Raw genomic sequence first — 26,892 nt, forward strand, 5'->3', positions numbered from 1 at the left:
TGTGGTTTCTTCATTTTCAGAGTCTGTTTACATCCCATCTTAGCTGACGTCCCGAATGGTAATGTGAACAGAGCGCTCACATTACCATCCAGTATGTCAGCCAAGTTTTCGGGCATTGTTGACGGCAAGAATATTAGTGACTGGACCACCAATGGGCAGTCACTAAAAACAATGGTGTCTGTTTGGATACGTCAGAAAACAGATTTGTCACAGTGGTCGTGACACTCGCAGAGATTATCATCTGCCATGTCTACATAAAGTGACAGTATGGAGGTACAGATGTAGCCAGTACCAGCCTAACCGGCACAGCGCACTAAGCTGTTAATGTAGTGCACCTCTGCTATTTGCTTAGCTCGGCTGTTCATTACCCTTAGTTAGCACAATATTATTGATGTTATTCTGCTAGACAAGACTATGTGGACTTCTGCAACCAATTATTTCAAATTAAAAAACGAAGCAACTTTGCAAAACAGCCTTGATTAAACATCTCCTACTGTCTGGTGTCTACAGTTCTGATGCAGACCTATTTGTCTCTACGGTTACAGGCTACATACCAACCCTGCGTAGTCTGATCTTATAGTCATGTGTTACTCCCTTGCTAACCTACAGGCAGATAAAAATGAGTAGTAACACGACTACAAAATCAGACTACACACAAGGATTGTTTGTAGTCTGTAACAAGGGACACACATAGGTCTGCATAGGAGATGTAGACACAAAACGAAATGTTATTTTTCGACATGACTAAAAAAAAAAAATTGTGCTGCAAAAGTGCTTTTTTGCTCCTTTAGTCCAACTCTAACCTTGAACCTTATAAACGCAATTCAAAATGCACCAGATTTATGAAGAGGTCTGCAATATGTAATAAATTGGGAATATCTCTCCAGCTACCCTCTCCAAATTAATTAATGCAAAATACACCATTATTAATAAATGTGGGCGATTGTATTTTACATGCAGTTTTGAAAGCAGAGATCCCAGAAGGGAAAAAAAACATGCAATAACGTCATGGGGGTATATACATACACAGTCCTGAACCAGTGTCACGTCTTGGCATTGCATTTAGCGCGTACATCTGGAAAGCTCCCGGGGTACCCACTAAACGTGTCCCATAGCTGCCATTTGAATTTTTTTCCCAGGGACACTTAGGGTGTGGCATCTTAGGTGGGCGCGGTTTACCAGTGAGTGGGCGGGCGTGGCTTTACAAAATTTCAGCATACAAATAAACTAACAAAAATGTCTGCACTAGTTTGGCTGACAAATACTATGGTGGCCGGTATCTCTTTCTCTCGTTATCTGGTTGTTTACAGGCAGGCGATGTCTCACTTTATCAGTAGGGCTACATAGGTGATATGTGCTGTCCACTACTGGTAGCCTAAAAATCAGCATATATAGTGCAACACTCCGTGCCCCCTGTAGATGGTGCTCCACACTGCCCCCAGTAGATATTGCCACACACTGCTCCTTGTAGTTATTGCCAGGCACTGCTTCCCATAGATAATGAAACAGTGGCCCCTGTAGATAGTGCCACAGTGCACTCTGTAGATAGTGCTACACATCCCTTTTTTAGATAATATCACAGTGCCTTCTGTAGATAGAGCCACACAATCCCCCTGTAGATGGTGCCACACAGCCCTACTTGTACTCTGCCTGGGACTCTAGCTCTGTCCCTGCCATCACAGTCCATATATGGACAGTGATGTCAGGGGCTTCCCCAGAGCGGGAGTCCCGGAGCAGCGCCGCTTCTAGCGCTCTGCCTGGGACTCCTGCTCTGCTCCTGACATTACTGTCCATATATGGACAGTGATGCATATATGGACAGCCATGTCAGGGGCTTCCCCAGAGGAGGAGTCTCGGAGCAGAGCGCTAATATAGTGTCTGCTCTGGGACTCCTCCTCTGGGGAAGCCCTTGACATCACTGTGCATATATGGACAGGGACTTCTGTGGCTCGTCCAGCAGAAGAATCCCCCAAAGTGTCGACAATGCTTTGGCTTGGGATTCAACTCCTAGAGTGAGCCCCAATAGAGCTATTTACAGGGAGGGAGCGTGTAGCACTGTCAACAGGGTGGGGTGCGTGGGGCGCTATCTACTGGGGGGGGTAAACTCGCTACAAGGGGCTGTGTGACGGCATGAAGGAGCGCCGGCGCAGATGACAGTCTCAGGGTTCGCATGTCTGAAACCCCTGCTGTAGATAATGCCACATACTACCACTGTAGATAGCGCCACCCCAGCAATGCTCTGGCTGGGTTTTCCGCTGCAGGAGGTGCCCTGCCCTGACATCACTGCCCTTATATGGACAGTAAAGTCAGGGTCTCCTTCTATGAGCGGAATCCCCGACCAGGGCATCGGCAACGCTTTGGCCGAGGATTGCGGCGCTCCAGGAGGAGTGAATGAGTAGATTCCTGCTCTGCCATAGTATTCAATTGTATCTGCATCCTGAGGACACAGAAACAATTGAATGTAGCAGTTGCCGGGACAGTCTCTGTGAATTTGCGACAGTCACGGCAAATTCGGGACTGTTGGCAACTATGCGTGTCCATGGGGCTCCATTGTCAGACGCAGGTCAAAACAGGGTAATTTTTTTCTAGCCAGTATACCGCAAAAAAAGGTACGGAACAGTCTAGTACACTATCCTATTCCATCCTGTGGAGCCTTTTATAATAAGTATATGTTAAATGTGTACATCTCTTTTTTTTTTTTTTTTTTAACATGGCAGCCTATGGGTTACAGATGCCACAATATGGCATCTGTCACAGGCCTCCGTTAAATGTATATGTCATGAGCTTTTCCTGACGTATCCGTTAAATGAATGCCATTATAGTCTATGGGTGACGGATGCAACTAATGGCATCCGACACCCATAGACTATAACGGTATCGGTATTGGGAGCGTTTCCCGGCGCATACGTCAAACGTAGGCCAAAAAATGTGATGGAAATCTATCCTAAGCCTGTCCCATCGTGTGAACCCCGCCACTAACAAAGCGCTCATACTAAATATTAGATCAGTAATTACGATTATTAATTTACACCTAGCTTCTGAAGGAGAGTGCATTGCATCAGCTGCATATCTAATGCATGCCACAGAGACCAAGATTTTACTTTAACTAGTCTTTTATGCTCCGGGATTGTTCTTACCCCTTCTAGATACATCTAAGCCCCCTGGGGAGCCTAACAATAGAAGGCTTTTGAAAAAATCAGCGGGGTGTTGTTCTGCAGAGCACAGTCAGGGATACACAGAAATAATATTGTCACTATCAGCAGATTGAACACAAATTACATTCCAGTATGTCAAGATAATGCGAAAAAACCTCCTTACATGTACTTTATATTTGTCGAACCTATTTCAGTACAATTGTACTCTAAATATGTGATCTTTTGGAAACGGGTGCTTTGAAAGTTCTCTCTGGAAAGTAGGTTTGTCCTACCTTAAAAGGGAGAATCCTCTCCTATGAAGACAATCATATGGCGTTACAGAAATCTTATTTCTAATTGAAATTATATTGCACTTTGGTGAATATTTCCTGGTAAATATAACTCAATTGCAGTACCAGTTTTGACCACTGCCAGAAGAAATTTATTTCCGTAGAAACCAATGCAACAGCGCCCCCTTGTAAGATAAATACTGTAACTACATAACCCAAGGCAGCGTAGAAATCTTGTGATGAGCTGCCCATCCTTGCTTTCTGCCGATAGTGATTTGATCTGTTGTTGGACCATTCTAGACTCTAGATTCATCCTAATTTAACAGATAACATGTTGATCTCAGTGGAGCCTGTTGCCCCTTTTAAAGCCTGTGGGGCTACAAGACCCTCAACATTTTGAGGATAAGATCAAACTGAACAGATATGTGGAATTTTGAAAGGTTTTAGTGAATTACTCACTGGCTACATCGTTGAAGAAGGGAGATGAAGGGCAGCATCGCAACATCATACATGCCCATATTGCCAGCGATTTCCAACTTTTTTTTTTATCCATAGGGTTTACCTGAAAAAAATTCCTCTCCCTGTGACCCTCTACCAAACTCAGTTAGGGTAAGGGGCAAAGCATTCATCATCCTAGCCGAGTAGTAAGCGCTGACCAAGATATTTTAACTTGTTTTCTTGTCGCGCTTGCAAGCATTTTTGAGTAACTCTGCTTGCCATATCTCATAATGTAGGGCAGTTAGGGAGAAGGTGTATATAGGACTACCCCCAAAAGTAAAAAAATAACCAACCCTTTAGATTTACTTTAATTACTAAAAGCCACTCTTGTATTGAGCCTTCTACCGTACAAATAAAATATGAAAGAAAAATGACAAAACTTCCACGTAATCTAAAAATCCTTCGGTGATAAATGGCCAGAAGTATGATGGGCTAAACTAAAAGGCTCTCAAGTCTCCTACGAGTATGGCATTGCCCTATATTCTCTGCCAGCATGAACAGTAAATGAAACAAATGTATAATTACACGTTGTGGGCAGCATTATTACCTTATCCATAATTGAAAAATAAGTGGTTGCTTTCATTGTTTCCTCGAGCTGAATTCAGGATCTGTGCTGCAGAGTGGAAACTATAACGATCAGCTTCAAGATGTTCTCATTCTGCTGCTCTGTCTAAATGGCAAATCGTGCGGTGATTTATTGCGCTCTGTTCCTGGGAAAAGCAAGCCGCGGTCTTGCCAATATAGGGGAAATGAGGGTGACAGCACCCAGATCTTGTGCTGGAAATGGAGTTCATCTATTCCTATTCACAGCAAAAACCTAACAATGACTAATGGAATAGCAGTTAATCTTAACGAGCCCTTCCCCTATAAAAAAAAAAAATGATACATACATATATCTGTCTAATCTAATCAGAGGCTTCCGAGTTTTCGTATTTTGTATTAATGGCAGCCATCACAGCACCTATAGGTATTGTCACACAGTACTCCGTAGTGTCATATTTGCATTGTTATGTGCAGTTACATTTCACCACTCACTAGGGGGCAGTAATGAGTTTTGAAGAAAGCTCCTCCCAGGGTGAAGGGAATATAAAACTTGTGCTACACCTTTAAGGTTTTTGCAGTAACACCAAGAATAATACAGACTTACTTTTTTTTTAAAAATTTCCTCTAATTTAGGACTATTTACTGCATTTCTGGAATAAAACGTAATATTAAAATAATTATACAAATTATCTGAAAATATTTTTTTACATGATTATTGGGGGCGGCCATCAACAAGGGATTTAGCTTTAATAAAATAACTCATTGACTTCTATGAGAAAAGTATTGCGAAAGAGAGGGAGGAGGAGCGGTCATCATCTATCGTCAACGATGTGGTCCTAAATCATCTGCCACCAGCTTTAAACGGAGAGGTGTAAACATTCTTTGTAATTCTGCCCTCTAATGATATGACTGCTGACCCTGCCCCCAGTGTACACAGCACCAGCTGAAAAGTGACAGCAAGTGTCAGCCTAAAGCGAGAACGAAGTAGAAATTGCAATTTTTCTAAATTTTTGAATATATATTATGATGTGGAAAAAATAAAAAAAACAATAAAAATAAGACATCAACCAAAAAAAACGGATATAAACAATAGATTATTTTCTGAAAACAAGATTCAACAGCTGACAATCCCATAATCTGATCTCTAGTCTCTGAAAGGATTATTACCTTCTATCAAGCACGAAATACAAAAGCGACTACACAAATAAACCAAATTCTAAAGATCCATGCCACGTATCTGTTAGATGCTTATCCAGATCCTTCTATGTTGTCCTCTCTATAAATATAAACCCTTTATATGAGGCTTTTCCGACATGTCTCGACAGACAAACACCGCATAGCAGCCGGCAGCAATGAAATGAGATATAAAGAGCAATATTAAGTTTAACAATGCGCCGGTGTTTACCTGATAATACCGAAGAGAAAAAAAAAATCCTTCTACAAAAATGTCGCATTTCACATTCATGGCATAAATCGAAGTTATTTCAAACATGCATTTTCCCTGGCATGAAGCTATTTACACAGAGAAAGAGAAGGCATTGAACAACAGGTAGATGATGAAGAATGGCTGTATGCTAAACACGGCGAGGTATTATCTGATACATAAAGCAAGGAGCTGGGACTGGCCAGAATAGATAAACTCATTGAAAGTATATGTTATCGAGGACAGGATCAGATGATATCCCGCTGCTTCACTAAAAGAAGCTTATGGGGAAAGTAACATTACCCCATCAACAAAGGGCATGGTCTGACAGGGGTTGCGGCAAAAACAGCGCCACTTTAGTCTATGGGCTGTGCCTGATATTGCAGCTCAACCCTAATATTTTGAAAGATGTGGAGCTGCAATACCAGATACAGCCTGTGGACAAGGGGGCGCTGTTGATGGAAAAAAAAAGGGCAGACCTTTTTGCGTAATCACAGATGACTCCTTTTATAACTACAGAGACTAGCAAACTTTGTCTTTAAAACTTTTATGTTGTTTCATTGGCTGCATACCATTTACTGCCAGTGGTTGTTTAATCGAGTGTTCCCAGCATGCATCAGATCCTTTTAGGATGGTTCTTCCATGCTTCTACGTACAACCAGCTGCACCGTACACCCAGCTGCACCATCATTTGTGCATTGTACTCTCAGAGAAGATATTGTAGTAGGTTGAGAGCTGTAGTCCTACATAAATCCACAGGCAAGCATTGTGATATTACAATGTGTTGATTTAAATGAGAAAGCTAGGCCAAGCATTGATCATATTGTGTATCAATAACCGGTGACCCGCAATATGGTACTCAGTATAGAAGTCCAAGAAGAACGAGGAAATGCTGAGCTTTTAGGATTGTTTTAGGAAGTAGGTTTAGAAAGATTTCTGCAGGAAAAAGGGGTTGTCTGGTTTAGAAAACCTATTTTATAGAGGCGTGGGTACCCTCAGCAGGACCCTCATTTGTTTTTAGCTGTAGTTGGGAGCTGCTACAGAGCGTGTCTTTCGCTCTGCAGAACGCCACATGTCCATGCATTCAAAAGGAATAGTGTAATGCTTCATTGTCCCTGTGGTAGCGCTGCAGTACAATGGAACACTTGCTAATGTGTTCCCCCACAGATTACATCTGATCGCTGGTGGACATCCTATGATCAGCTTAGTATCGGGGGACCCTTCTAACAGAAAGGGGTTGGTCAAAGCAGACAGAAAACTGGATGATATGATAACAAGAGGTATATCCTAAAAAATGATAACTAATCCCCAAAAATACTGATCGACAATGATGGTCCATACTGCAAAACACCTGCTACCACACAGATCATTAGGTATTCCAGTATACAATTATTATATGGTGAGGGCCGTCAACAAGATCCCAATGAACTCACCAGCGCTGATTATTAGAATATCATTTTAAGTACAGGAGCACAGATTAATGAGATAGGTTACGAAGCAAAAAATTATCTCTCCTGAATAAATGAAGAAGTATGACCCCTCATCCCGAGTGTTCAAATGAGCAATTAAAGGCAATCTATGATCACAATATTCCTATGTTATCTTTAATGTATGGCAGAGGTTGGCAGCAAAATGGTAGCCATTTATAAATGTGCTACAGTAACACTCTCCGCTTATCCATCTGAAACAGATTTTCGGCTATATGAAGCCTCCGTGTGTACTATCATCTTCACAACTGCAGATTCAGGTACTGAAGACTTTAGACTGAAGCCATAAATAAGTGAAATGCAGTCGAACACGTTCTGTACCTTTCCAGTAGTTTTAAGTGTCGCTGTCAGGAGAGGGTGTACATGGCGTCTGCATCCAACTGAAAAGGACATGAAGGAGAAGAATCACGAGGAGAGCCATGTCCGTCATTTTTCAGCACTTCTGAGAACATTCCCAATGACGCTAGTTAAGAGCAGCTGAATGACACGGGACCCATGTTTCTCCCTAATGTCCTTTTCAGCTGGATGCAGGCATAGTATACAGCCTCTGATGCCAGTGGCCCCTTTAATAGGCAGAGTAGTTGACCAGAAATAATAAAATGGCCATTTTATATATTGTAGAGTAACCACGTCCATAAAAGAATTTTATTATTAACAGATCGGATTGTTCATTCTAAACTATATCAAGAAGTGCAGCGATTATAAGGCAAGTTACCGAATATCCGTTCAAGTAGAAGACTAAAACAAGCTAATATCCAACAAGAACTGGTAACATTTCCCTGTGGAGCCAGTTATTTACTCTAACGCTGACACACATTGGGATAGACAGGTTAGGGTGGTTTTTAGGGACATTTTGAGGGTACCACGAGTGGCACCACGATTTCAAATGAAGATCAGCACCATTCTCTATGAGTGTTTAGGGCAATTCGAGATACTACTGCCCAGCGCAGATTTCCTGACATAGGATCATTATCACTTAGATACTCAGTCCTCTCCACTTTAACAAATGAAGGTGTACAAGACACATCTCAATAATGTTATTTCGATTGTCACAAAGATTGTGTCTTAGGTTGCAAGGATATGAATCTGACCAGGTCAACATCTACAAGAGTGTTTGGAGAACGGCTTTCTCTAGGCCCTTCAAATTCCTTCCATGTTCCAAAACCATCCTGATCGATCAATTTGAGTCTTCATAAATTGGCCCAAGATGGTGTGTGGCTAAATGTGGCCATACACAGACAAAACTTTGCTGAACCCACAGATTCGGTCAGGATCGGCCAATGTGTATGATGTCCTCCCGACTCTCCACCAAAGGAAGAGGTCAGAAGACAAAAGGTTTGGGTATGTTATTATTTCAACAAGAGATAAGTCGCTGTTATAGTGGTCTGGCATGGGCTTCCGATTGAAATGTTTACAGTGAAGTCTTATGAAATACTGCAGCTATCGACCAAACGAGTGTTAGGCCGACTAGTTATGTCACGTGTATGGCCGCACTAAGAGTGTTCAGAAATGAGATTGCAAGCCTATAGGGGACAGGGAGTGAGTGCATTCTCTAGACAACACTGAAAAATATGCTGGGGCTACATACATAACAATAAAATAAATCAGTGTATAAAAATAACCTCCACCGTAGGGTGCACTGGTTGAACTTTCAAAGGTTGAACTCATGGACAATACTTCATTGGACACTTTGACTTGAAATGAAGGTTTCTGTGCAGAAATTGGCTGAAGAGCGTACGAAAGGTGATTTAACTATTGGCATGAGCCGGGAAACATGGTGTGAGTCCGGAGGCAGAGCAGTCATTTTTGAATTAGTGTTGGTGACAGGAGGCACCATTGTAACTTGCTGTAAGCAGACTCTAGAGAGCGTGAGCATTATAACATTATTTGTGTATGACCTCCTTCTCCAGCTGCCAGTCAGCATTACTTCATATTTGAGAGTAATGACAGCGTTTGATGGCCAAAGACCTGAGTGTCAAGAGGATCTGATTACAAAAGGCACAAAAGCCTCAGCCTAACTTACCTGAAGACTCAGTCTCTCCAGCTTCATCTCCAGGACTTTATTCTCCTCCTCTAACCGGCCACGTTCGGCTTCAAGTTCCTCAATTTTCAACCTGCAAGACAAGCAGAGCATGGAGAATACAATATGAAGTGACATGTTTGGAATAATAATCCACTACAGGGCATTTCCATTTCTGAAATTCTCTCCTTAAAGACGGTTACCCTCCTTCTATCTACCATTACTAGACTAAAAATAAAAATGATCCTTTTATACTAGGCTTTTGTCAGATTGAACCGGCTCTTACCATGAAGATAATGAACATTTGGTTTAAAAGTTGAGTTAATGTATAAAACATAAAAAGAAGAAAAGACAATTCTAAAAAAAAAAAAAAAATGCTGAAAAAAAGTGGCAAAAAATTCAGCATTAATATTCCCAAAGTATATTTTGCCATTCCTAGAATCCCATAAATAGGTTATTAAAATTATTGTACCGATTATGATAATCAATAGTGGTGACCTAATAGGGAGTTGTATTGACTTTACATAAAAGTAATTTTCTTTTACATTTAATCTCTACTTTATGCGCATTTGTTACTTTTCAACATTTTCTTATTTTTCTTTATACTGTAAAGTGAATGTTCACCATAAAATACCATAAATAGTTCCAAAATTTTAGGCGGATTGAAATCTTAAAAAGGGAGCCTGTCATGTTGAAGATGCTGGCCGATCTGCGGGCACTAAGTTATAGCGTAGGAGGAGCTGAGCAGATTATGCAAAAAGATTCAGGATAACCAGTCATTTATTTATATCAATTTGTGCAAACCCTGGGCTTAAGACTTTAAATTTGATGGCCTGTCCTAAGAATAAACCGTTCATATTAGATTAATGGAGGTCTCTCTGCACCCTGACAATTATCTGTTTGACGGGATGAGTGCGAGCCCTGCAACCTCTTCATTGTTTACATCAGTTTCAGTCATACCTGCCCACGCTGTTACTTTTGTTGCAGATGTGATTTGTATGGCAGCATGGTTTCATTAATTTTCAAGATATCCATGCTATCGGTAAGGCATGACCTATCGAGCAGAGGCCGGAGCTGAATGCGGCCCTCGAGTGCCCTCCCTGCGCTCCTTGTTCCCTTACTTTGTGCGCTAAATCATTTTCAAACCAAACTTTTAATAATCCAGGTCGGACTTTCTTTCTTTTTTTTTTTTTGGAGTGGCCCTCATCAGCAATGCTTGATAAAGACCCAACAGGAGTTGAAATGTTGCAACGCTGAGCGCTGCAGTTTCTTCTACTTAGGCTGGGTTCACACACACTATTTATGGACTTAATTCGGGCGTTTTAGCCACGAATTACATCCGAAAATGCGGCTCAAAAGCGTTGGCAAACATCTGCCCATTCATTTGAATGGGTCTTACGATGTTCTGTTCCGACGGTCATTTTTTTTATGCGCCGCTGTCAAAAGGCGGCGCGTAAAAGAGACGCCCGCGTCAAAGAAGTGCCTGTCACTTCTTCAGACGTAAATGGAGCCATTTTACATGGACTCCATGGAAAACCAGCTCCAATTACGTCCGTAACGGACGCAGCAAAAGACGCCTGCACATGCCATTACGGCTGAAATTACGGTGCTGTTTTCTCCTGAAAACAGCACCGTAATTTCAGCCGTAACGGACGCTGCCGTGTGAACATACCCTTATACTGAATACAAGTTGTCGTCTGTGGACCTGGGACATTTCTTCTGCGTGCACCACCCAGCATTGGGAAGTTGTCCTCTGCTGCTAGTGATACTAATTTGGCTGTGCTGCTGATTTCCTGAATCCATCTTCAGTAACCAGTACTTAGAGGGGTTTTCCTACTATATTCATGGGATATCTATAGGTTCTGCCATAAATATTTGACTGGACAGACAGCCACCTTTACTCTGAAGATTAGGGATAGCAGGTCAGAATGTGTGGTTTTCTGATAGAGTCTGAGACCCACATAATTTGTCAGGTTAACCATCATTACCTAAACTCTTGGATGCAAGAACTGTAGGATTTGTAAGAGACCCTAGTGCTCAAGTAATCGGAGCGTCTCCAGCAATAGAAGTAATTGAGGTTTTGTCGTTGAAAGATTGGGGAAATCTCTTCCAGTTTGTCACCTTAGATACTGATAAAACGATCATTAATACCTGGCAGTGCTCTAATGTTTTGTTAAAAAAAAAAAAGAAGAAAAAGGAGCATAGTAGTAACAAACAGCAGATGGGGTTCTTCTATTTTAGCGTGCCAAATGCCATCTGTAGCATCAAATATTTCTTTCCAGTGTATGTATTTAATCTGTGCTCAATTCTAAAGCATATGTCAGCAATCTGATCCCCATTATTTACTACACCCTGCGCGTTTCGCATTAAGGTTTATTCATCAGTCGTCTTTTAGCACAGATTTAGTTTATTTCGGGTTGGATCAAAGTGTTAAAGTCTCACAGACCGATTTGCAGAGGCGATTCATTAAAGTGGGCCGGCTAGTAACCAAAACATTTTTTGAAAAAAAACCACAAAAACAGCATCAGCTTGTTTTTTAGGCAAAACGTTTTTTAGCCTAAGCAGGTGAGCAGATCTGTTTGACAGCTTAGGACATTGGTGGTACACAATAGAACCATGAAGGCTCTCCTCTTGCAATACCTTACAATAAACAGTCCTCCCATTGAATCCATGTTGACTGTCATCATGCGCTAGAAATACAGTGTATAAGGGCAGATTCAGCTTCCGATAATGGAGTGTGAAAGTAATAGCTTCAATGGAGAATCAGTTTAGGCTCTCGGGTACTTGCAGCCACAACTTTGCTTGCACAGTGGTGAAACCGCTAGTCCTTAAATTTGACTTATGTAGGCAGAGAGGTACTGTGCCCAACTGCTACTAGGGCAACTTTTCATTACACCCCTGTGATCAGTAATTCAACGCAGTGCAAGCGACAACAGGATAAATTAAGATCACATTGCATGTGGTGGTGAAACCTGATTTATAAGCAGTCCTAGAAATGAATGCAGATCCTTATGTGAATACCTGCACACACCGCCCACCACCATCATCGGTTACAGAACCGACTTTGTACAGATCTGTCACCTTTTGCATGAGAATTTCTCACCAACATTAAGGCGTTTCTTCAACTAACTAAATATTTTTGAAAAATCGGCTTGACATCGCACATTGAGAAGAGATAACATGATGTGACTTCCGCCAAGCTGTTTTTATTCCACTTTACGGTGCTAATCCATATGCGAACAACAACAAACCTAGAACCCTATAAGGCGGCTATTCAGGTGCGAAGGTCATCAGCTATAGGTCAAACTGGCATTAAGATAAATGTGCCAAACCATAAACATATTAATCAGATTTTTGTAAAAAAAAAAAATTAGATGGAGAATTTGATAAAAAAAAAAAAATACTGGGAAGGTGGGCAAAAAAACAAAACAAAACACACCAAACCACAGCAGTAATAACTCATACAAAGACCTGGCATGGTGTGGGTTAAACCCCTCTAGACAAAAATTAGACAAAGTGTTATTTACAACAAAAAAAAATTACAATTCTGCTCTAAAAGGTCGAATTTGTTTCCTTTCCACGATTTTGTTGCTGTTTAATAGAACTGAACGGAAGTCTTAGTACCTGAAAGGCTTTTTTTAAAGTGTCTGGTAAGCAGGTATAAATCTTTCTGCCCACCTATGGTCACCAGGGTGACGCGGTATCCTGCAATCGTTAATCACAATTAGAGAAAATCAAGCTTGGCCTCCAATGTTTTCTGGACTTTTACCCCTGCGGTAACAAAGTAAGTTGTCTCTCTGCACTTTCCATCACACAAGCTACAGAATGAAGGAAATCCAATTTGTGCTTATAGGGAGGTAGCATGACAGATGTGCAGAAGGACACGATCTTATCAAGTTGCAACACCTTCCTGGAACTGGCCCTCGAAGAAAGGCAGATTTAAAGAATTACAAAAAAAAAAAATCAATGAACACTGAATGGAGAAAGAAACCTTCTGGAATGTGAGACTCCAATATTCATGGATCAAATTTTGGGTAATAAAAAATAATGAAAATAGTGTACAGTTTATGTATGATATAGATATGTTAGGAATTTCCACCACATAGCAAGTGTCTGTCTGCAGATGACAAAAAAAATACTATTATCAGTGCCGCTCCATTTTTGGCTCATAGAAAGCTGTCAGAGATGATTGTACGACAGTCTTCAGTATTCACTGCCTGTCTAAACGTCTAAAATGTATTTATTGATAGTATTCAATTAAAAGCTGGGCACTAATGCCAAATAAAGATCTGTATACAGGCGTTGGCAACACAGATCAGATCGCCAAAATGAAAGTGTCTAGAGCACATAGGCTCAATATTATGATGGACAGCTGACACCACGTAGCGATAACAACAAATGTTGTAATGGTCTTGTAGCCACTAAAGCACAAACACTTCCCTACGCGTTTCTGTGCCCCTATGTTCTCAGGGGAGCGTCCTCAGGGGTACATTTGTTAAATTATTCTAACTGCCGGTCAGCACATTTCTGCCGTGTTATGTTACCCGGCATACACTAGACACAGATACCTGGTCTAGCGTGCGCCGGGAAACAAAAGACCTAAAGACTTCGCCCCACCTCCTCTGGCCGCGTCAGCACGGAGCCAGCACCAATCGGCATACAATACGTCAGAGTGACGCGGCTGAAAAGTCCGGCCCCTTGGGTAAGTCGCAGCCAATAGAGATGATGCATACAGCATCATTAGTAACTGGGGGGGGGGGGCTTCAAGTGGCATTTCAAACTCTAAGTCGACAGAGTTTTGTTTATTATCCTCAAGCACAAAAAGTTGTTTTGTGTATTGTCTAGTACAGTCAGCAGGGTTACAGGTGTACCAGTTAAAGGAGGAAAAATAAAATCTACTTCTCCATAGAGAAGTCTGGTCTTGCTACAGGCACCATCTCAATTGGCCTGTCAAGGGACATGATCTGGTGACTGAAATATGAAATGATAGGGAAGGGAATACAGCCGCTCCAGACGGTGATGCCGTGACCTTCATAATGAGGAGTGCACTCAATAGCAGGAAAATATGTACATATAGGGGGACAATCTGAATTTAATGTGTCCCATTTACAATTGCAAGATGATAATATGTATAGTCTGAAGTCCTTTGAGCTTTCCTCTTGGAACCATTTGTCCTGATTTCTTACTACTGACCATTCCCACTGCTGGTCACTGCTGATTTTATTCTGGACATGTTCTTAAAGGAACATTCCAGGAAAACTGATACACTGTGTTATGCCTACTGGCAGGGTCTGGTACACCAAAGAGAAAATGCCTGTGTCAAGAACCGCCCGCTCAGACCCCAGACAAGGAATTACACAGTATCAGATTTTCCTGAAATCTTTCTTTAACCTAAAGTCACCCCAAAAAAATATATTATATTATTGCTTTTTAATTAATCCATGACATCCTAGGTATGCAATGCAATGGTTCTGCAAATCCTGGGTATCGTGATTTAAACAAACAAAAAAAATACGAAAACTTTAAAGGCAATAATGGACCATGTCCTCTCTTAATCTATGGCAGAAGTTCAGCCACAGACTCCGATAATATAGGGATAGCCATTCCTTGTTTAGCCTAAATAATGATATAACAGCACTATCCTGTAGGCAGGTGGTAACTATAGGGAGGTGCAGAGGATGTAGTTGCACCCGGGCCCTTGTGACATGATGGTTGGGCCGCACCAATACAGAGTTTGCACCGAAAACCCAGCAGAATCAAGTTATACCTCTGTGCGGCATCATCACAGTTATGAACCACCTGTGGCACCTTTACAGAATATAAAGCTTACCCTAACTGAGATGTTTAAAAAAAGGGACACGACATGGAAAGAGGCCTTGGAAACTTGTACCTGTATCTTCAAAGGAGTATAAAAGAGATATACAGTAGCAAAATAATACATCAACTAAAATAGATCGAAACGTTAGAGAATGAATAGACCACATAACACTCAATTGAGACAAGTACCGTTCTTGAACTTGAAAAGTTTTCCAACTGACCTAAGAGAGTTGATGGCCTCGCCTGTGATGGAGGTGCTCTGGTCCGTTGTGCCCATCTGAGACTTGAAGAGACTAAGTTCTGCGGTTAACTACAGGAACAAAAAGAATAAGACAGATATTAATATTACTGCAAGTGCTCGGCAGCAATAAATAAGGAAGGACAACAACGCAGCATTTTTGATTCGCGATAATCACTGTGTAATAATTTATTCAAGGTGACTGCTATTCTATTTTAGGGGCGCTGATATTTATAGGTTTTAATAATTAACAGTATTGATTGGAGGAAGCAGAGAAGATGAACATGACAGAACGCTACAGGTGGGTGAATGGATGGCAGCGCAATATTTACAGCTTATCTTTTAAATCACTTTTCGTTCTAAGGCACTGGCTACAAAGTAGCCATTTAAAGCAAAACATCAGGGTAACCCCTTGCCCATATGTTCGTCTAGGTAATATGGACGTCATAGAGAGGGGTCTGCGGCCCAGGACTCCCCTCTATGGACTAGAGCAGAGAGGTGCTAAGTAATGTGTTATGCTCTGGCAGACATGGTCATCCATGTATTATATGCTCGCAACGCTACATTTGTAAAGTCGGAAAAAACTTCCCCTTACGATATCGGCTGACTGCCGGGGGTTTTAGGAGACGGACATGTGATTATATTATCTCCCAGTTGCTGTTTTTAAAAAGAGTGGTCTCGATGAGACAACCCCATTAAGTTGTACAGTGCATTGGAAAATGAGGGGAGGTTTATAAAAAATACTGCAAAAATAAAAGTGGAGCCACAGCCACCACTAGGGGGACCTTAAGTGCTTACTGAATACGATTTATACATTGAACTCAATAACTCGTTTACAGTACACGCTTAGACCCTGTTCACACAGAGTTTTTTGGCTCGGATTTCGATCCGCACCAAAAAAAAATAATGGCAAGCCCCCCTTGATTTCAATGGGAAGCAGAGGCTTTTCTTTTGCCAGGCGGCTTTTAGCAGCTCGTGGGGAACAAAAGTGGCATGTCTTTTCAAGCTGCGGTCTCCGCCTCTGATCTCCCATTGAAATCAATGGGAGTCGAGAAAAAACAGCGGCGCTCGTTTCCGAGCGATTTTTGCCTGCGGTCCTTGCATTAGCTTCAATGGCCACGGGCGAAAACCGCAGCAAAAAAGTGCAGGCAGGTCAAAATCTGCCTCAAAATTCCTGAAAAACTGTGTGAACAGGGCCTTAAGCTCCCCCTAGAGACAACTGCCGGCAGCGTAAATGTTATCATTTAACTCTATGGATATACGGGGCTTTTGGAGAAATGGAAATAGAAAAAAAATAGATTATGAATTTAATCTACCATTAATGTTGAGCCGTAAAGCAGCATGGTGGACTATCCATGCAAATCAGATATTTGTCACTCAGGAGTCTGTGTGCGAATCTGCATCTAGTATATACTCTTAAATAAGAATCCCGAGCTGGACTACATAGAAATGTCTGTATCCTCCGGTCATGGGGGATCAGCCTCAAAGATCGTCTCATAACAAAATAATATAAGAAAGAAGCACAAGAAGCTAAGAGATGTCTGTCTCAATCATTGCGAAGGGGTCCCGTCTAACCCTGGAAAACACAGCCAATATGAATTCATGAGATTTCCCATCTGAGCCTTCGAAGAGCAAGCCACCCATCACAACATACAAGGGTTTGACACCACCGGTTTAGAAGCGAACTCTTTTGGTCCTGAGAACAAAGGCAGAGAGGATTGTGGGAGCAGTAATACCGGCACAGTGCTCAGACGAGAGAACCGGAGGGGTCATTGTGGTCAGTAATGTAGAACTCTGCACTGGTCCTACAGGGATGTAGACGCTTTTATCTAAAATCCAGGCTGCCGTTTCATCGCTTCAAAGCGGCCTTAATTAAACGTCAGAGCTTGATCGTAATGGCACATTAAGTGTTTTATCTTCCTGTTATTGTTACACGGTAAATGGAGAAAATTGCTTTATTTGCACTTGGGGTCAATTCCTCTATTGCGGTTTGACAAATAAGCTCCACGTTTCGTGTGTTAAGGGAAATTCTATTAATATTGTCATAAGCACTTAATTTATATAATGATACAGCATCTGCTGATGCCAACAGAAAAAAAAAATGCTATGGCGGACCTGGCACCAATGGAAACTAATTGCAAGGAATGGTTTTGTGTCTTCCAACTTTCATTGGAAATGTCCCGGGCAAATTATAATATTCTAATAGTTGATGAATAGATACTTCTTTAAGGAGCACTCCAAGAAAAACTGATATACTGTGGTATACCTAGTGTCAGGCCAGGGGGTGGGGGGGGGGGCATGACACTGGTATGTTTTGGTTTTCTTGAGTCCCTGTGTCATGCTCCGCCCTCTGAGACCATGTACTTGGCATAACATGTTTCTGGTTTTCCTACAGAGTTCCTCGTTGGTTTTGCAAATATAGACATGTATGGAATAGCCACGGGATAAATGTTGGAGATGTGGGGGTCCTACTTATCTGGAGAAAAGGGGTTCGACAGGTGATGCAGCCGAGCATTCATGCAAGGACTTCATTACGAGATGGCCACATATGTGTGAGGCTTTCTCCGTTCAAGTCAAGGAAAGTTACGGAAGTACATAATTCTATAGGTGATCTTGTGGAAAAAAAAAGTCCAGAAGTTTGTTTGGTGAAACTTACTAAATAGTTATTAAAAATTATTTTTACTTTGAGATACAGCTGCTCTGTATACAAGCTGTATCTAGCGCTGAAACCTGTATCCGTCACGTCAGCGGGACTGACTGGTTCAGTGACGGCGGTATCCACCTGTAATCAATCACATCTGTTATGAACAGAGACAAGTAGGACACGCTGACACTGAAGCCGCCAGTCCCAAGGATATGACGGTTTCAGGTCTCCGCGCACTATACAGCTACTCTGTATAAAGGATTAAAAGCAGCTGTATATCATAAAATATATATATTTTTTTTAATAAAACCTATTTAGAAATTGCACCAAACAAACTGATGGACAATTTTTTTTAAAAAAACAACGATTTCAAAAAGGTATACATAGCCTTTAATTCCCCAAACCATTGTTGGAGCTATTCAGGTTTGACCAATTAACCCCAGTTTGTGTATGACTTGTGGGGTTGTAACTTGTGAACTGTGCCGCAGAGTATGTTGACTGCGGAAAAACAGATATGTCCATCCTTAACTTTTCTTTAATTGCATTAAGTTGCTGAATTTATGATACCAATTCAATAAATCCTGCCTCATCCAGTAAAAAAACATACGTTAAAGTATGCGTTTTTTTTAACATGGGAGTCTATGGGTGAGGGACGGCTGACAGATGGCTCCTGTCAGAAGCATGCATTTTTTTACATGTTAGTTTATCATCTCGCGACACACATCTCGGGATATGTTGGTTCTAGGCTCTGCTTACATCTGTGTTGGAGTCTCTATTAGGAACCCTTCGGTGCAGACTCCATAATTTTTGCTGGACATAATGGTGCAGCACGCAACGCTATTTTGTATGACAAAATTCAGAAAACCATGACAGGAACTCTACGGAACCGATCAAAGTCAAGGAATTCTGCCAGGTGTCGTTAATTTCCATCATGCAACGGATCCGTTGATTTTATTTTTCCCGTAATTCTGTTCCTCTGATGAAACAGAACAATAATTGTAGAACAGATATAAACAGAGCCTTCGAGATAAGAGGAGGGAGGACACATCTGTGAATACAGGGAAATAAATAATTTTATAAAAAACAGAACACTGACCTTTAAACAAAACGGTTTAAGTAAGAAATGAAGACAAAAATAAGTATAAAGTGTGCAAAAAAACCAAGATAAAACTAAAAGTAAATCCAAAAAGGGAATTCTGCTCCCCAATTCTCAAACAATTTGTTGTTAAAACTAATATTGTAAGCAAAACTTTCACCATAATATGCAAGTACAGTAAATAAATACTGGGCCAAATATGTTCTTTTAGATCAATCCCATCACATAACCTCAGTCAGATAGAGAGGAGCCAAGGTGCACGCCAATATTGCGGCGCTTTCAACACCACTGTTTATTCAGAAACTGATAAGATTATCGTAGCAAAAAATGTTTCCCTCAATTTTCTGATTAGTCCTCTTATCGGCAGCGCGGCTGAGTCTATCAAAGCCGGCTGGGAGGAGAGGAGAGCCGAGCCATTCACACAAGTACAGAACTGCAAATGGAAGGTATGCTGTCTGCGGCTCGCTTCTGCAAAGAGATTCATTATTCTCCTTCTTCAGATCTACCGAGACACTGACTCAGGAGAGAAGGATGGGAGGAAATGGTACTTTACAGAAGAAATGCCATCACAGGCTCACGCGTTCTGAACATTGCCTTATAATTTAGACCTGCTGATATTACATCAAATTTAGCTGCACTCCTGGATTTTTCCTTAGTTTTATTTATGGCTGCAATATTGGGTAGAGGAGCTGAAAACAAGTCTGGTGGGCTATACTTACGCTTCAACGGGCTCCCTTCCAGCAAAGAGCAATGCTATATGTGGCCAGTGCAGTGCAGGTATGACATATGCTATTCTCTAGACATGGTTGATGGTGCCGTCTCTATAGAAGAATTCAAGGTGGTTTTACTCTGCCAGATTTCACCCGTGTTGACCGCTTTTAAAACGGAGCGCCGATTGACAATTCGAAGTAGCTCATTGCGATCTTTATACGGAGCAATAATAGTTTAGTATAAGGACGAACTATCATTATTACAATCGCTTGTCACCATGCATCTGCATCATATCGGCAACACATCTATTTTTTTAGCTGTATAAAAGATGCAATCAGTCGATGAACGAGAGTCTACCCGTTCATGGATGATCGTTGTCCTGTTTACACAGGGCAAATGCTTGTTTGCCTGATCATTGGCCCCTGTAAAAAGGCTTGTAGAGTAAATACAGATCTCACATGGCTTGAAATTGAGATCTCTACAAGCATGTGGCTTCAGGTAGAATAACTTTTGCACCAGGGTTCAAGGGCTTCAGGGTTGATGACCTCTTACAATTATTGAAAATTAACTATAGTGAATACTCAAGTTCTCAATACAATATTATCACTGCCAGATCATTAACACTATTGTATGAACTTCAGGATCCTTCACTAAAAGTACCGCAATTATTCTATACACCAACCACCAGTATGTTTCGTTGTATCTTGAGGTCAGGAGGCTCCATGGTTCTATGAAGCACAAGTCCTTGCATTTGTCCACATCCAAGTTCTTGAGATAGGTCTTGTGGTGGTCTGCCCATAAAAGCACGAGATCCACTTTACATTTACAGTATGTAGTACACACCGTTCTGTTACATAAAGGGTTTAAAGTCTTGTTAACAAAGACCTCCCTTTGCCCGTCTTGAAGTTCTCGGTGGAGAAGTGACCAAATATAATGGCAGATATAGGGACAAAGCCAAATGACAATGCGCGGCTATAACCATCTTTTTCATTCACTTTAATAGATAGTTAACATATACACAGAGAGACCGATTCTCAAAACTGCTGGGATTCCAGTGGTCAAACCACCCTATCAATGTGAATATTCGGTGGAAACGCTGTAAGTATCTTCCCATGAATGCGTCAGAACCCTCTTTACTCGGTCAAAAGCCTTTTCTGAAGGTCAACTGGACCAGTCCCTCACGCAGTATACTCACTACCGTGTAGTAGTCTCCAACCTGTAACTCATTAGCGATTACAAAACAAACTCCCATCCTTTGGCTCTCAGAGCAAGTTGTAGTCAATTAACAGCTGGAGTGCCCAAGTGCTACAGAGGCTCGAGACTGCTGGCAGCCATTTTGAATCAGCGTACATATGCGGTTTTGGACAGTAGGTAGGAGTGTGGAAAAATATCTTGATTTTGGCGACCCCATTGAACCTTTTTAATTGGTGGATCCTACATACCCTGGAGCCTGAGGGGGCCCAAAAACCTCATTATTATAAATGACATGGTAGGTGGGGGCCCTGTAAAATACTTTGCTTTGGGGCCCCGGAACTTCATGTGATGCCTCTGCTATAGGTCAAAATGGCAGCTCTGTGCAACGGTATGCAGGTCTAGTCAAATTGACTCAGTTGACCCAATGAAATGTAACATGAATTGATAAAGTGCACACAACTCAAAATCACCAGCATCATTTTCGGTTGTGTAGATCTTCTTTGATGCCAAGGAGTCATTAGCGTAAATGAGATGAAATGTTCTTGGTGCTTTCTATCCGATCTGAGCCTGGTCTGTGCCACTAACTTTTGACATTGAGGTCGTTTCTCGCATTGTTCCTCAGATTAAAGAAAGTTTGCCACCTACCGGATGATATTTTTTTTTCAGTACTACAACATAATGAGTTTGAGTACAACATGATTAATACATGAGAGATACCATCAGGAGTCCTTATTAAATTCAGCAAAGCCCCACTGGAAGTCAATGAAATTTCCAGAGTTTATGGGGAGTGTAAAGTTAGTGTGTCACGCTCATTTTATGTAATCATTTATCAAACGCTTAAAAATGAATACGCAGTGCTGCAAAATAAACAGTCCTAGTAATAAAACCTTATTTAAAAGAACTGAAATAATACTTTATGCCACGCGGCACATTAATGGGCGCAGAGGGATGCTGTTTTGGAAATTATTGGATATAGCAGGAGCTGTAACTCGCCAACTTGGAGTTAAACAAAGGAAATTAATGGTGTGACCGATTATACCCATGCTGGGCAGATAATTCTGTGAGCAGCTTTGGCTAGAGGCGACCGGTCAAGAGTGAGGGATGGGTGAAAGATAAGAGGAGGATTCCAAATGTGGCTCTTCTCCAGATACCACATTAGGGCACATACAAACAAGCGCTTTGGGTGCCTTGACTACTGGCAGCAACGTTCAAGTGAAGTCCTCGGCCATTTGGATCCAAGGTCCCAATGGCTTTTTGATATATGTCCTTAAAGGGTAACTAAACATTCAAAAAACTTTTGACATGTCATAGAGACATGTCAGAAGTTTTGATCGGGTAGGGTACACTATGTACAAGTAGTAGCAGTAGTACATAGATTACATAGCGTACAGCTGGGTCGGTCATGTGACGAAGAGTCGCATCATCAAAGGCGGCTGAACAACTAGACTTCCACTCCGGCGGCGCTATAAAAATCTCTGAAAATATCAGAATCAGCGTGACGGGGGACCAGAATGTATATTAGTGAGTGTACTCCCATACTGCAGTGACTACACTGCTAATAATTTTTGGTTCCCACATAACCCCTTTAATGAAGGTGGCCACGCTTGTGTGGGACTCTCCTTATTAAAGTCTATGGGAGTTCCAGAAAGAGCCGAACAAGCAGAACAATCCATTGAAGCCCATGCAGCTGGCAGATCTTATCTATCAGACATTTATGGCATAACTTTGCATAGTATGCTCTTTGCCGGTAATGGTACTGGTTTCTCCATAATATCATGCAAGTGCTTGGTCGAGTAATATGTTGCCTTACATCCAAAGCTAAAGTAAAAACTTCCAGTATGGGAGCATGAGAATGTGGAGCCATGCTTTCGGAAATATTTTCAGTAAATGATCTGATCATTCCCCTTAAAGTGAATTTTCTCCATTTTGATTTTTTTGAACATAAAAAGAACCAAATATATTATTTCTTAATATACGTTAATAGCAATCGGAGCTTTGTTTTTTTTAACCAAAGCTCCAAATTTTTTCAAAAGATCTTGTTAAATAATAAAACTATCTACGTTCAGCCGCCTCTAAGGGGAGCAAATACAGTAAGCTCCCTCTAGTGGTGGATGCAGGTTTCTAAAACTTTGTCTAAATGGGAAATTTGGAAAATCAACTGCAACCGCTATGAAGATAAATTAAGAAATTAAATCAAATCATCGCAGAATATTTGGCCTACAAACAATATGGAATTATATTAGTGCTACTTACGAGACACAGAGCAACATTACGGATATTAGTGCATGGCAGATATAATATGTTATAACCCAAAAAAATGCATGTTTTACTTTTTATTGTTTTTGCAGCCTCTGCAATGAAATGTTCCTGCTGACATAAAAAGCTGATCTGGCTTAGCCTGTGCTATATTTAAAGTATACTAGGATATTTCAGCAAAAAAATAAATCACCACCTGCTCTTCTCTTGTGTTCTGCTGGTATTTGCTAATACTTGTTTTGCCAGATGCCCCCTGTCTGTGTACCAGGCGTATAACACACCATATTGTTCTGGAAATCACAGATCGCATGAATTTAAAACTTTAAAAATCATCTTACAGTTTCTATAAACATTAGTGTATATAACACGATTGAGAAACCTTGCAAATTTCTTTACTTTGCTTTTGTATTGATCCTTAGTTACAGTCTGTATTAATATCCGGAGCTGCATTCTCAGTTCTGCAGGCAGGAAAGCTAAAACGTCCTAGTATCCCTTGCACAGAGAGCAAGGGCCAGAGAGAGGGAGAGCAAGGGCCAGAGAGAGGGAGAGCAAGGGCCAGCGAGCGGGAGAGCAAGGGCCAGCGAGCGGGAGAGCAAGGGCCAGCGAGCGAGAGAGCAAGGGCCAGCGAGCGAGAGAGCAAGGGCCAGCGAGCGAGAGAGCAAGGGCCAGCGAGCGAGAGAGCAAGGGCCAGCGAGCGAGAGAGCAAGGGCCAGCGAGCGAGAGAGCAAGGGCCAGCGAGCGAGAGAGCAAGGGCCAGCGAGCGAGAGAGCAAGGGCCAGCGAGCGAGAGAGCAAGGGCCAGCGAGCGAGAGAGCAAGGGCCAGCGAGCGAGAGAGCAAGGGCCAGCGAGCGAGAGAGCAAGGGCCAGCGAGCGAGAGAGCAAGGGCCAGCGAGCGAGAGAGCAAGGGCCAGCGAGCGAGAGAGCAAGGGCCAGCGAGCGAGAGAGCAAGGGCCAGCGAGCGAGAGAGCAAGGGCCAGCGAGCGAGAGAGCAAGGGCCAGCGAGCGAGAGAGCAAGGGCCAGCGAGCGAGAGAGCAAGGGCCAGCGAGCGAGAGAGCAAGGGCCAGCGAGCGAGAGAGCAAGGGCCAGCGAGCGAGAGAGCAAGGGCCAGCGAGCGAGAGAGCAAGGGCCAGCGAGCGAGAGAGCAAGGGCCAGCGAGCGAGAGAGCAAGGGCCAGCGAGCGAGAGAGCAAGGGCCAGCGAGCGAGAGAGCAAGGGCCAGCGAGCGAGAGAGCAAGGGCCAGCGAGCGAGAGGGACAGCCAGGCAGCGGGCGCAAAGGACAGCCAGTCAGCGGGCGCAAGGGTGAGCAGGCGCAAGGGCGAGCCGGCGCAAGGGCGAGCAGGCGCAAGGGCGTGCCGGCGCAAGGGCGAGCGGGCGCAAGGGCCAGCCGGCGAGCGGGCGCAAGGGCCAGCCGGCGAGCGGGCGCAAGGGCCAGCCGGCGAGCGGGCGCAAGGGCCAGCCGGCGAGCGGGCGCAAGGGCCAGCCGGCGAGCGGGCGCAAGGGCCAGCCGGCGAGCGGTCGCAAGGGCCAGCGTGAGCACGGACCAGCCGGCGAGCGAGAGCACGGACCAGCCGGCGAGCGAGAGCACGGACCAGCCGGCGAGCGAGAGCACGGACCAGCCGGCGAGCGAGAGCACGGACCAGCCGGCGAGCGAGAGCACGGACCAGCCAGCGAGCAAGAGCCAGCGATGGGTTGATAATATATAAGCAATGGGAAATCTGCTAAAAATGCAGTATACTGTGTGCACCAGATGCAAATACATTTTTATGGTAAAATTGCATTTTAGGGTAATAAATACCTTTTTATGGAAAGAACGTCTTCATTAGAATAAAAAACTTCTCTTAACACTAAAAGTGATTGCATCCGAACATTTCTAAGACTTCGCACTACCACGGTAGAGCACATTTGGAAAATAAGGACACTTCAACCAAGTATCAGGAGGGTTGTCCTTATTCAAGGATGTGTGAAGCCTACAGTAAATCAAAGCCGAGATCCCCAAAGAATGACAACAAATATCACAATAAAAGCAGAAAATGACAGGATTGACAGCTCTTAAAATGACGAGCACCTGAAGCGGGGACACTGAACACAGTTGTATCCACTTAGCAGGTCTATGACTGGTGGCCTGTCAATATACGATTTTGTCTACAACATTACATATATTTTATAGTCTATTCGCAGCGATTTGGGATTTCTAAAAGGAGTATGAATTGATTTTATTAATACACCTTGAAAAAAGCCGTAATAGTGTTATAAGTGCAATTTCTCCCTTTATCAGTAGAAGCGTTTCAAAACTACACACCCAGGGCTATAGGAGACTTCAAATTCCCTGTTGCAGTCTATTGTCTGGAGTCTACTGGCGCCTCGGTACATACAATAAGGGGTGTAAGTAGAATTCATGGTGCCCTACACACAGCCACCACTAGGGATCATGTCTACAGCTTCCATTGAACTCAAATCTAGCTCTATAAACTTGTTTGTAAGGAGCTCCCCCTAGTGGCGGAGTAATTTCATCATATACATTTATGCCAGAAATGTAGGTAAAAGTCACACCGCTGGGATCATCACATATCGGGAGAGTGGGAGTTTCGTGCCCCTCATTCGTGGATTTAAAAGGGACTGTACAGAATTAGAATAACTTGGTTGCTCTCTTCTAGAAACCGTGCTGCACCTGTGCATGGATTGTGTCTGGTATTGCAGCTCAGCTCTATTACAGTTAATGAGGCAGATGTAATACCACACACAATATGTGAACAGGTGTGGCACTGTTCGCAGAAGAAAGCAGCCATGTTTTTCTAATCCAGTATAACTTCTCTAAGGAGGCAGCACACCCCGTAGACTGCATTGAAGTCTATAGGAGTTATGGAAAGTGTCGCGGAAGCAGCACATGTGGCTATGCCATAAATGTGTATGATGGAATACCTATTTTTTCATCAAAGTGGATTATGTCGGGTCATAAACTAAACCAATGAAAACACTAGGAACACTTGGAGACATTGTTGAGGTGCAGGCTAGATCTCAGTGACCTCCTTACTTCCATGTGTATTCTCATGAATATTGGTTTAGCTCATAAAACTGCTCAACGTATACAAGAAGAATATTTTTTGATATGGAGTAAAGCAGCAACATACACCCTCCCGTAATTCTCAGTGCCGTATGTAAGAACCAGCAGGATGTTGGCTTTTTATCATGGCGCTATCAATCTGGATTTAAGTTTCCACCAACTTGTCAAGGATGTTTTACGGACATTACATCCAAACCAGGCCGAGAAGATAAATAAGAGCTCGAGGTGATTCAACTGCACTTAAGCAGTGGCTAAACAAGGTCATTACTAACTCATTAAGATTAAACCTTCGTAAAAACCAATAGACTTCCCATTCTTCCGTGAATTCATTTAAAGGGGAAGAAAATTGCTACCTCATTACTCGTAATTGTACTAATAAGGCGACAGAGCATGCCAAAATAAAGGTAATGAAGTTAAATCACAACTCTACAACTTGACCTGCCTCTGAAATACATGACCGCCTGGGTCCCCTACCCATC

The 26,892-nt window shown here is 42.5% G+C and overlaps 1 protein-coding gene across 4 annotated transcripts in view; it reads right to left on the minus strand.

Annotated features, from left to right (window-relative positions):
- The window catches only part of MAD1L1 (mitotic arrest deficient 1 like 1), a 527,150-nt gene that overhangs the window by 212,870 nt on the left and 287,388 nt on the right, over window positions 1–26,892 (minus strand). For all 4 annotated transcript variants that reach the window (XM_075830343.1, XM_075830342.1, XM_075830344.1 and 1 more), the window contains exons 14-15: window positions 15,434–15,522; window positions 9,399–9,489 (exon numbers count right to left, since the gene is read on the minus strand). In XM_075830343.1, the coding sequence (XP_075686458.1) occupies window positions 9,399–9,489; window positions 15,434–15,522 (180 nt within the window). The remainder of the gene's footprint in view (window positions 1–9,398; window positions 9,490–15,433; window positions 15,523–26,892) is intronic.

This window comes from Rhinoderma darwinii, chromosome 6, assembly GCF_050947455.1.
Source record: "Rhinoderma darwinii isolate aRhiDar2 chromosome 6, aRhiDar2.hap1, whole genome shotgun sequence".
In the NCBI taxonomy this organism is placed as follows: Eukaryota; Metazoa; Chordata; class Amphibia; order Anura; family Rhinodermatidae; genus Rhinoderma; species Rhinoderma darwinii.